The 12,474-nt window shown below is 42.0% G+C and overlaps 1 protein-coding gene across 6 annotated transcripts in view; it reads right to left on the bottom strand.

Moving 5' to 3' along the window:
* Window positions 1-12,474, bottom strand: part of nhsl3 (NHS like 3) — a 40,898-nt gene that overhangs the window by 6,632 nt on the left and 21,792 nt on the right. For 5 of the 6 annotated variants that reach the window (XM_030740772.1, XM_030740770.1, XM_030740776.1 and 2 more), the window contains one exon: window positions 52-210. In XM_030740772.1, the coding sequence (XP_030596632.1) occupies window positions 52-210 (159 nt within the window). Of the gene's footprint in view, window positions 1-51; window positions 211-2,595; window positions 2,727-12,474 lie in introns of those variants that run through there. The other variant, XM_030740775.1, reaches the window with a different exon arrangement.

Raw genomic sequence — 12,474 nt, 5'->3', positions numbered from 1 at the left:
AGCAAATGTAATGTTCATATGTATGCCAAGAACCAAATTACTGTGTCTTACCTTCCTGCTGTTGTATCTTGAGTCCCTCCTGAGCTTCAGTGTGCAGGTCCTCCAGGTACTGAGGCCTGCTGCCCTCAATGAAAACATTCTCCTGGTAGTACTGTGAGGGCGTATAGTGGACTGTCAGCCTCTTCTGGTCTTCATTCACCTTGGGGCCAGCTGTTGGTATAATGAGGAAGAAAATAGTAAAAGTCAGATATCATTGCTATCTTGTAACTTGAAATGCCTGAAATCCAAAAAGAAGAATGTTAGTAGTTTTGCAGTACTATGCACTGAAACATCCAGGTGTATTCTGCAAACTGCTTTTGAATTCTAACCATATCTTGCACTGTGATGTCTACCCATTAGTGCCTTGCTCATGGGCACAGCCAAATGGGTGGCCAGGAGTGGCCATGGCCAGAACAAGATAAGGTCTGGCCTTCACTCTGGACAATCCACATGACCAGTAGTGAAACCTGTTGGGGTGGGGGCTGCACACATACTCATAGAACTGGAGTTTCATCCAGTAACCACAATTTTTTTTTAGCAGAACATTTTAGCAGAATGTGTTCTTCCCACATATTATAACATCAGACTTACCAATTTAAATTGTAACACAATTTGAGCTTTATCAATAATTAAATAAGAATAACTTCAGTAGTTGTTCCAATTTTAAATCAACTGGAGGCTACATAAAACCTTATTTATATATGTCTCCTCACGGTGCACTTTACATGGTAGTCATGCCTGCAAAAGCAAATGAGCCACCAAAAAAAATTAAAATAAAATCATCATTTAGCTTCCAGCAATTATGCAGAATCATTCAGAATAAAAGATTAGTGAGACATCACTTTTTGTGGCAGCCCAGTGTAAGTAATGGCGTTAGCTTGGCTACACCTGTCCTTGTAGGATAAACACAAATATCAATGTGTAGTTGTCCACTGCTCAAAACATCTATCAACTTTATTGAGAATTTGCTGCACTTCCACCTGATGTGAGTGTGCGTTTATCGGCGCACCTTTGATGCAGCACGCTCATTAAATCTCCTCATCCAGGTTTGGTGGGCAGACATCCCAGTCTGTCCAGGCCCTCAGTGGTAAACTACGGCCTGGCTAATCTTCTGCAGTATCTTACTTCCTTGTAAGTCCCTCAGGGATTACTGTCGATAATCTGCCTGCATGTAAAGATGCTACAAGAAACCCTTCTGGCAGACCTCCTGTGTGGGAACTGGACCGAGCTCTCTCTGCAGGACTGCTTTGCTCAGTATCAAAGGACAGCTAAGGAGCTGATCCCAGCTGACACTGGGTAAGAGTCACCCCAGACAGGTTGCCAGTCCATCCCAGGGCAACCAAAAAGGCACAATAATTTAGTGTCAAATACACACTTCTGACTAACTTAGAACCTCCATTTAACCAAACATGCATGTCTTTGGATTTTGGGATGAAACAGAACCTTCTTGTTTTAAGGCACAGTGATCACAGTGCTACCCCTAGAATAAAACTATTTTGAACCACAAATTCATGAAAATCTGTGCAACTGTGCATGAGCTGGGAAGACATTTCCATACACGTATGGCCCATGGGAAATCAATCGTGCAAATTGGGCTAAAAGCTTAGCTAAGCCTGGGTCACTGTGATGTGTTCTTTCCTTCCTTTATCGTACTAAACACAGTTAAATGGAACTGCACATGTGCAGACGTGCATGGGCACTCTGAGCGTGTGTGTGTTTGTGTGTGTGTGAGTTAACAGGTACCCCCCACACTGCCCTGTCCTGCTGCATTAACCCTGTAAAGCCAAAAAATTAAAAACATTTTGAAAATGGACTGCTTATCGAATCTTCTGACAAAATAAAAACAAATCAAATATCAATTTGCACATATGAGTTTTCATTTGTATCATATTTGCTGTAGTACATCCAGCATTTCTGTGCAATTTATTGCTTAAAAATGTATTATGCAAATCACACTAATGATGTATAAGTCTCAAAAACTAAAAACACAACCTAAATACACTAACCCTGTGCTACAGGGGCACACAGGTTGTGTGTGGTTCTGGGAAATCTCTGTTTGTTATAACACTAGCCACAAAATGAGGGGAAATCTACAAATCTGTGAGCATCTCATGACATAACTCACATATGTAATGCGCTGTAACCACTAGGTACAATTAATTGAAGAAGCAGCCCTCCCTGATACTCTGCCAGACCCCTCCAAGAGGTTTAGGGATTTTGGCTGATTAATACGATTCCCCAAAAAAGTCAGTAAAGAGCTTTATCTCATTAGACAGGACCTCAAAAGTACCTTCAGCACTAATTCTTACATGTCAGTGTGTCTGTGTTTGTGAAACCGTGAGACAGACTCGTGTCTAATGCAAGAATTATCTTTATATCTTTACACTACAGCAAACCAGGCCACTAATGGATTGCCACATGCAGTATTTGCTTTATGGGTATATTAAGTTTTAAAAAAAAGCCAAGTTAAACTCTAGCAATCAATCAAAGCAAAGTTAAACAGTTTTACTGCAGCCTGAAGTCAAGGCTGCAGCCTCCACGTGAGTCAGCACTCACCCTTCTTCTTGAAGACAGACAGCAGAGAGCGGATGCTCTTCTTCAAGTAGACAACCATGCCTACACAAACACCATAGCAAAATTCAATCTCAAAATATCAGAGTAACGCAAAACAGAGTCCAGCAAGATGTCCTTCTGTCAGTTTGATCTCCAAATAAGATCCACATGCCTCGACTGACGATACAAAGCTTGACAGCAGTTTGTCTGTAAGTGATCGCAGATGCTTCTGCAGAGTGTTGGAGTGACTTGGGAAGGACAAGTGCACAATAGGATCTGCTTTCTGCCCAGCTGCCTTATCCCTGAGTCTGATACCCTCCTCCCTCCTCCCTCCACCCTCTGCTCTCCCTCTCTTGTCTATTTTGCTCACATTGGCTCTCTCCATTGTCAAATGATGACACCCCCCCCCCCCCCCCCCCCCCCCCGCCAGCAAAACGGCTGTCAAAGTTTGGCTTTCAGGAGGCAACCAGCCCCCACTTCACTCAGTATAGACAGACATGTGTGAGGCTATGTGCGCATACACTACCAGTATGAACCCAGCTAAATCATCCTTATACTGGCCAAAGCTATCCAATAAAAAAATGCACCAATATAAGAAAGTACATTTCTACAGGTTCTACTATGGATTCTACAGGTTGTACTATAAATTTCCATTTTGACTATCACAAAAGCTAAAACTACCCCTGGTCACTGATATAATCTAAGGTTGTAAAGTTCTATTCACCATTGTACATCCCTAATGAAAGCCTTCAGCAGTATGCCTGTGTCTGACATTGTGTCTCATTATCTAAGGGCTACGGGGGCTGCATTTGACAGTAAAGGTTGCGTCCTTATGCTGAAAAGCTATGCCGTTTCAGTGTTCTGTATGTTTTATTCTCTTCTGTCTCGCTGCATCACTTTTTCCGGTGCCCTCATTCCCCTGCCTGTCTCTGCCAATCTCTCCTCCTTTACATCTTGACATGTTTCTGCTTTCCTCTTTCTGCCTGCCCCTTTAGCCTTATATCTAACAAAGGTCTAATTTGAGTTATAAATAGCTGACACTGCCTCAGTTCATCATCTGTCTGCAGATAAGTTCCAGCTAATGTTTCGTGACAAACTGTAGAGGGTATGAAATATAACACGGCGTTAAGACAACTCTATGAATGCGGGTTCTGCGCCAAACAAACTGGGATTATTTTCCTGCCGGTGAAGACACAGCACTTTTTTCACTTGTCCTCTGAATGGATGTTTATTCCCAATAACACGGTCGCAGCAGGGGGGGCTACAGCTGGCCTGGACCAGCTGGAGGGTAGTAATGCAGTTACCTTCAATCATTCACCTGCTCTCCCTCCACACACAGGACCCCTGGCAATGGTAAATAAAAATGGAGCTTGTCCAGTAAAGAAATCTGCACCCCAGTGCCCCGGGTCAGACTGCCCAGCCTGGGGTGCTGGCTGTGGTTCAGCCTTAAGGGTGAGTTGAGGGCAGGAAAACACAGAGGTGTTTAGCAGCTTTAGATCTGGAAACCAAGCCAGAGGATTAACTCTGCCACCAGCTTAACCTGTCCATCTCTTCGCTTTGTGCTCCCTCACACCTGACCTTTGTCATCTCCATGTCTTACCCGTTTTTGCCATGTAACACTCTGTACCATGTCTTTGCTTCACATCTAATCTTAAAGTGTCTGGATGACATCACCCAGGCAACTAATTCATTCTCATCACTGTCTAATCCATATTAATATCTTACTAATGTGGGACATGATGGAGCTTATGGGCATGAGAGAGGAGCTTTGTTTCACAGTGTCGTTGTCCTTTAAGTTCCAAACACTCCTTTTCTTCAAATATAAATCCCTTCTACGCCCGGTCCCCTTACTATAGACCTTTACTATTTGCCAGTTTTGGGGGTCTCTGGCCAAGCTTATGCACCCCCCTGTAGTTAACTCAGACCCCTCATATCAATATTCATTAGAAGGCCTAAAGAGCCACCATCTGGTCCTGGTGGAGAGGGAAGAGGGGAGAGAGGGGCTTTGATTCAATGCGCACAGCAAACCATTCCACTGCATAAGCTGAATAACACAGCACACTGCAAAAGATGAAATAACGCACACTAACGTCTTTCTAATGCAGGTTCCCAAAACAGTTCTTTTGTAGAAAGATGGAAAGAAAACCAAATATTTACCTGCAGAGTTTTTAGCCTACTTCCTTAAGCAGTTTTAAATCAACTGGTGTGCCTTTTAGGGGACAATCAGAGGCTGTTTTACAGCCTTCTCTTTGTAAGTCTAAAGATAATATCATAAATTACCAGACTGTTGGGCTTGTTAGCAGGTCAAATAGTCTGTGAAAGAGTAATCAGAGTTCAGACAGAAAATGAAGCCTGCTTTTTAAAAGGTCACATACAAGAAAATAAATAAATAATATATAGCCTGTGCTTCATTAGTAACAGCCACATTTAAAATACTGATAATGACTTGAGATGCCATTTTCCTTTAGCCTCCCGATTTGCATCTCATATCTGAGTTCCAGCCAGATGTGCAATCTGCTGAGAAGGTGAACTTTAAAACTGTGTACTGTTTTAGTTAACCATTAAATGATTTACAAAAACATACATTTGTGAAACATTTTCTGGTTTTCCCATTCTTTTACCAAAGTAAACCTTCCTATAAGTTTTTTTATTGGTAGATTTTGGTTGTTGGTCAAATGAAACCCCACATTTATAGATTAAATATAACAACGTGAAGCCTTTTTCTTGCATTTAACAGTATTTTTGATACTAGTGTGTGAATGGTTTGTAATGTAAATTTAAATGTGTCTCATGGCTGTAACAGCCTCTGAAGGTTGAGGAAGTCCAAAAGCTTCCTCTCTTCTGCGCCTCTTTTCTGTTACACCTGGGCCCTAACAGTGAGCAACACTAGCTAATGTTAGCTTAGAAACAGAGTCCTTTTTTCTTTCTTATTTTGGAAAGCAAATGCTGAGTAAAGGTTCAGTTTTACTCCTCATCACAACTGAGTCAAATTCATATCTATTATAAGTGTAGCACATTTTAAATCCAAACCCCGATCCTTACCCAAAATGACCCACTATACTATAAGTGTGAATAAATCTTGGACATGATATTATGTGATACATTAAAAAAAAAAAAAAAAAAAGTCACTTGAAATAAAAACAAACCACCTACTTGACAAATGGCAAGTATATCAATGTTACCCTACACAGCTACCTTATCTCTCAGAGCTCCTCACACAGGCCTGCTGTGGTTTCTGGTAAACATGTAACACACCCATATAACGTCTTGCTCCACTAGAGAGTGCTATATCAGCTCTGATTCTGCTTGGACTGCAAGTATGAGGCTGCAAAAACAGCAGGTCATTCAACGAGGATGTGTACAGCAGATACACATGGCCACCTTGTATAAATACTGGCAAAAAAGCAGATGAATGTAAAATATGACTTCCAGTGGGCTGACCAAGCCCAATGCTGGATTCTAACACGCACACACACAAACACCCTCGATGGAAAATGTAATACTTTTATAGTGAGTAGTAGTTCATGACATGTCCTCGGCTCACCCTCTCATTTGCTGCACACAGCAAATGAATGAGGTGAAGAGAACAACACAGAGAGGGAGAGAATAGAAAACCATACCTGTATTGCCTTTGTCAAAGCCTCAACATCCGTATCAGGTGAGCACACGAGCCACTGGACCAAAACTAGGTACAGGATTTCCACTTCATGCCTAGCTGGGCTTCAAAACGGCTTCTGTTTATTACTGGGTGTATGGTTCAGTACATCAAGAGTGGGTTCATTTAGAGGAAAGACAGGGGACACGAGGTGACAGAGGCATGGCCATAGGTAAAGGAAATACTAATCACTTTGATTGCGATGTAGGAGCAGTGTTTTCCACCAGGTCTCGGGCACATCTGCAGAGCCGGGGTGGCTTCACACGCAGCTGTGGAGTACATGAGGACAGCGGGCGCTATTCCAGAAAAAAAGATCGGGACTACATCCTCCTTTACTTTCTCATTCTTGAAAGCATATTTACTACATTGATTCTTATCCCCTGAAACTGAGTGATGCAAGAACATATTTAATGAAAACAAAAGAGTTTTCTTTAGAGTTTTCTTTTTCTTTTTAACAAATTTATGACAAATGTTTTGGTGTGTCTCTCAATGCTTTCCATCTGGTATACCCAGCCTACGGTCCTAGACAAAACCTTTAGAGGGGACATATTTACTGCTTTTACTGTATTTATTGTTTCAATGAAAGATTCTTGTATTAAACATGGCTGCAGTTTCAAACAGTGAGGTTAATATATGTGCAAACAGCCAAACACTCAGGTTTGAGTCTCTAGATGCTCTCTTTCAGACAGTTTTTTTGTACTCCTGTATGATGTCAGTGAGAGTGGCTAGCCCTAATATGGTCATCTCGGTCACACAACTCTAGCTGTAAGCACAGCAGCCCCACCCACCCATTCAAACCTTCGGTTAACAAGAAGTAACCAATCAGAAGAAAGCTGGCATAAAGGAGACAGTGGATGACCTAAGGGGCTGCTCCGAGATCCCGTAGAGGATAAACAAGGATGATTCTGCGCTGTGAATGAGTCAAAGCTACTCTAGTAAAGAACACAAGGCTGGAAATGAGCATAATAGGTCCCCTTTGATTTGCAATATAAGCATTCATTTTTCAGCAGCAGTCAGTCTATTTTCAGTCAGATTAATACACAGTTGTTGAAGTAGTAAATATTTACAGCAGCAGAGTGGTGTGTGCTGGATTGACTCAAACTACATGAAGCACAGCATTCGAGCCTGTGTAAACATGTGGGTCGCTAATATAGTTTTTCAATAAATAGTTTGTGGACATAAACTGAGCTCTATGCCACAGAGGAACATAAGCAGGATTTTAGCTGTCACCAGTCTTATGGTTCAATGCTTAGTGATAGCAGCAGATAGGAAGTGGAAGGTTTAAGTCTTCCGAGAGTTTTCCAAGGTTGCTCTTTCCATCCCCGTCGACAGGGAAAATGAAGCTGCCACAGTACAGGAAGAGAGGGTTAAAGTGTGACCAGCAATAAACCTCCAATCACCCTAACACAGGAGCGCGCGCGCATACACACACACACACACACACACACACACGTCATTATTCAGGCCGGTTGCTACACTCCTGATTTGTATTCAGTGGTTGCTGTGGTGGACTTGAGTTATGAGCTCCCCCACACTTAGTTGTGCAGTGTTTACCAGCCGACAGTCCTCACACTCATAGGTAGCAGAATATTTCATGTATGTTGTATATTGTGATAATGTGTTCCAGTGGCTCATTCTGGAAAGTGCGTTGTTAGATTGAACTCATTTATCACTGCATTTATCTGATTACAGTTGATAGTCATTGAGGAAGTAAAACATGGGGATGACAGGAGGATGACAGTAGAACGGGGGCGGGGGGGGTAAAGGAAGGTGAAGAGGAAATGGGCGGAGGGCAGAAGGGCATGGAGAGAACATAAATCACCATGTACAGTAACCGTTGCTACCCATGAGCCGCCTGCATTTCTGATTTCCTCTGGGTGGGACGCAGAGGTAATGAGCTGAAGAGGGGAACATGTAGAGAAGACAGGGGGTTGAATAGGTATGGTGAGGAGGATGACGAGGGTAAAGGAAGCACTGAAACTAATGAGGATCTGAAGACTTGTCAGCCAAATTGTTTATCACTGAAACTGTGCAACATTTTCTAAATTTCTTAACTGAAGATGATTTTGTGGGCACGTACCAGTACAGAGGCCAGTTTTTAATCCCAGGCAGGCAAATACTCCTAATTTGTCATTTTGTTGGTGTCTCAGAGATATGCCCAATGCAGATCCATTAATTTGAGCCACTGACCTGGAACCCTTCATTATGTTTTTGATGTCGGTACCTGTGTGTTCTAAAGGAATTATCTGACAATGGCTTGTTGTCTAGTACCATCTGCCCAAGAAGTTTGTGCTTTAATTTTGTTGGGTGAAATTCTGATAATTTATTAGTCTGCAAATTAGCACCAATTATTCTTTTCATTGCTCTTATGGCAGTTTATGGCTGCAGTTTGTTAACCAGGCTTGATGGCATTAGCTAATAACTTAACACTTCACCTGCCAAATATGGATACTTCTTGGTTCAGAAAACCAACATGGTGGCAGCAGCCACTGGTCATTAGACACTAACGTTGGGTATTCAAAACCAGTCTAATAATATCTGAACAGCTACATCTAGCTTTTATATATGGTATGCATGTAAAGGGGTTTTTAACCCAAATAATGATCTTTTCTTAAACCTACCCAAGTTATTTTAGCTTAGTGGGGTTCTGTTCACATAAGGCCTCAATCACAAAGGGCTACAGACCGATTGGTGATCCCCTGGCTGCCACAAGTCACTGAGTAAAATTGTGTATTCCCCAAATGGTTGGCAAGTTGTTGCTGGAGGTTGCTTAGTCAAACTGGTCACAAAGAGGGTGCTTTACCACTGTGAAGACAAACAATCTCCATTTCTGGTTTGCATCACAGGATTCACAGTTTTGCTACTGCTTGGTGAGCAGTTTGCAAGGGTTTGCAGACAGCTCAGTATGTGCCATGCAAACTACAGGCAACCACAGCAACCCGACAGTCACCAAAGCAACCACAAAGAGGTTTTATATGTGATTAAATTCACCCAGTGACTGTCAGCAACCTCCAGCAACCACTTGCCAACAAGTTGGGGAATAGACATTTTCCCCTAGCAACCAATGGTTGCCAGGGGGTCGCTGACTGTTATTTAGGGCTGTGTGTAAATGCAAGTGAATGTAGATGTGCAAAACAAAACGCTTTCATATGAAACAGGAGCTGCGCTCTTCTGAATAACACTTTTGTTTTCATGCAAGTGAAAGCGCTTTGGTGCAAATGTGACATTTCCTGCAAAGCTTTAACCTTGATAAACTGGTTGTTCAGCCAGTTCACTCCAACTTTTACTTGGTAAATAGGTCCTAAGTACAAATCAAAGTTTCACTCACGGTAGAAATATTCTAATGAAGCTTTAGTGAGTGCCAGTAAATGAATATTTTCAGGTGTTTGCCCGATACTGTTTACTTAAACAATTAGTACTCAGCTACCAACAATACACAAAAGATATGTAAGAAAGGTGAAATGTCAAACAGATACTAATGCAGATTCAGAAATTCAAATTAAATGTTTATTCAGAACCTCTCGGCATTTAGCTTAAGCAGAATTAAATCAACCTGTGTGATGCCTTGTTGGTTCATGTGTCTTCTTAACCTACTGGTGCCTATTTAATGGAGATCATTTTCGTATTTGCTGCACTTCTTAATCCTGACCTAAAGCAGGTTTTAAACCTGAGCTAAGGTGATAGTACCCAGGACCCTCTGCAGGGCACGCAAACACAGAGCCAAACTTAGCTGCTGCAGCACCCACTGTGCTTATAAATAGAAAGTGTCACTCTTTTTGTAATTATCCCTCTTTTCCCCCCCTCTCTCTTCTCTTTCTCTCTCAACCTGATAAGGGGATTGTGCATATATTTCTTGAAGGCGTGTGAGCTGTTTTTGCTGCTTGTCGCTTCAACTTAAAAGCTTTTTGTGAGTCAAACTGAAAGCTCTGTAAATACTCATACAGATACAGATGCCGCACAGCAGAGTCACAGTTGACCCACTGTTTGCTACATTCATCTACAGACTCCAAACAAGATAATAAATCTATCTCTTTCCAACTGGTGTGTGGGAGTGAGTGCAGGAGTCCCCCGGCTGACCCTGGAAAATTAGAGGCTAAGGAGCGACGCAAAGACCTCCAGAGAAAGCCACCCTGGGAGAAGACAAATGAGTACAAGTGTAAAGCATACTGCAAATAATTATGCCCTGTGTGTAGTCACTGACAAAACCACAACAGCACAGATGCTAAAACCTTGGAAAATTCCACCATTACACTCACTTGCAGAAGTCAGTGAAGTGGCATCCTGCTTTTTGTATACTTCAACAGGCAAATGAAGTTAAATGTTTTACTTCTGATGTACTTGAAAGACACAAAAGGTCGCCCAGGACACGGCTGGACATAACAAAAAGGAAACAGGTGCTGCAGCTTATTTGAGGCCTTACATCTCTAACGGTAAAGAGTCGCTTTTAGTGTGATTGACCAGTTAATTACGGACCTGCAGCTTTCAAGAAGATTCATCTCAGAGCAGGACAGGACAGGACTGATGGTTAAACGGCACTAAGAATCTGATGAAAATGATTAGGTGTGGGTTTTGACTCCAATACCAGCTTGTGTAGGCTGAAGCTTGGTGCAGAGATTATAGGTGGATGGATCAATCCAAATAGAAATAATATCAATAGCAGATCTCCAAGATTTACTTGGTATTGGATTGATACCAAAGTTTACGGTATCAAACACCATTAGCACAGATAAGAATGTAGCATTACCCTTTTCAGCTAACTCAACAAGAAAGAAGCCACTCTTTCTAAACCCAGAGGTACCTGGGAATACCTCAAGGTATTCCCAGGTTTTTTTTTTTTTTTTTTACCAGATTGAGAAACTCATTTCAGTCTAGTTTGGTCAACAACTGGTAGGAACATTGATTGATTGGGATTGCATGCTGACATTGAGTGAGATGGGGATGTCAATCTCAACCCATTATTTTTCAGTGTGCAGGGTTACTGTTGTGAATGAGTGCATTTTAAGCCAAACCATGACCTTTTTTCTACCACTAACCAACTGTGCCTAAACCTACCCAAAAGCTAAAGTGAAATGTGACTGAAATCAAAGCAGATCAGCAAAGGTCCAAACAAACCACAGCCTCCAGATAAACCTCCAACCTATACAGACTTTTGCAGACATTCAAGGGGTAGCCTTACCCCCACGGTCCACCTGTAGGGGGCTGTCCATTGTCTTCCAGCACCAACGGCATGGCCACCGATTTGCAGATGCTGAGTTTGTCAGCTTTCATACAATTCCTTATCTATTCTAATCTGTTTTTCCTTGGAATGATCCTTCAATTCGCTTGCTAAAGGACAACCCACAAGATAAAGTGACCACTGTCTCAGATATGATTCCAGCCTGAATTTTCACAACAGAACTTCAACTGAGATAAAGGTGGCGGGTTCACACGGAGCAAACTGCTTGACGTTTAGCAGCTGTTCAAACCCCCAACTTCCTCGACCTTTTCTCAATTACAGCAATGCCACAAAATATAAATGTCAAGGTCTGGTTTGACTCATCAGTGAAACAAAATCTCTGCCTGCATTTCTTTTTCCTTTATAACCAAAATGACATTTATATCATTTTAGGCACTTATTTGCCTCTAGAAGTTAAATGGGTTCTTTTTTTCTTCAAAACAATATCCCCTTGTTTCTTTTTCTCTCTACATAGATCATCAATCTGTTATGATGCATAAATTGCATGAGATTTAGCCAGTAACTGCTGTGACAGAGAGGAATGGATGTAGAAACGGTTTAACAATGGAAAATATCATAGCTGTGCCTGAAATCATTGAGGAATATGCAAAGGCAACACGGTGCACTTTGGATAAACTTATCGTCAGTATTGTCACTATCAAGTGTGCTGCTGAGATGTGAAAAGCAGAGTTTACAGGGAGCAAAGAAAGATCTGCTGATATCCTGCATAGTGGGCTGCGAGGTGCCATTGAGGAGACCGACATGTTCATTTAACCGTGCGTCATCCGAATCACACCGGTCGTATTAGGCTCGAACAGATGCAGCTTGTTTTCAGTGTACACTACGACACACATGCAATAAACAAACCGATAAATGTACCAGCAGTGAAAGCTGAGCAATGTAAGAGTGTGTGTGTGTGTGTGAGAAAGATATGCAGAGAATGAGTATTGCATGTGTCTGCGAACTTGTGTGAGTGACTTCTAGCCACTGAGAACAACAGCTCATTCTGCTA

Source organism: Archocentrus centrarchus, chromosome 11 (genome assembly GCF_007364275.1).
Source record: "Archocentrus centrarchus isolate MPI-CPG fArcCen1 chromosome 11, fArcCen1, whole genome shotgun sequence".
Taxonomy (NCBI): Eukaryota; Metazoa; Chordata; class Actinopteri; order Cichliformes; family Cichlidae; genus Archocentrus; species Archocentrus centrarchus.
This window is presented reverse-complemented; position numbering and strand designations above follow the sequence as displayed.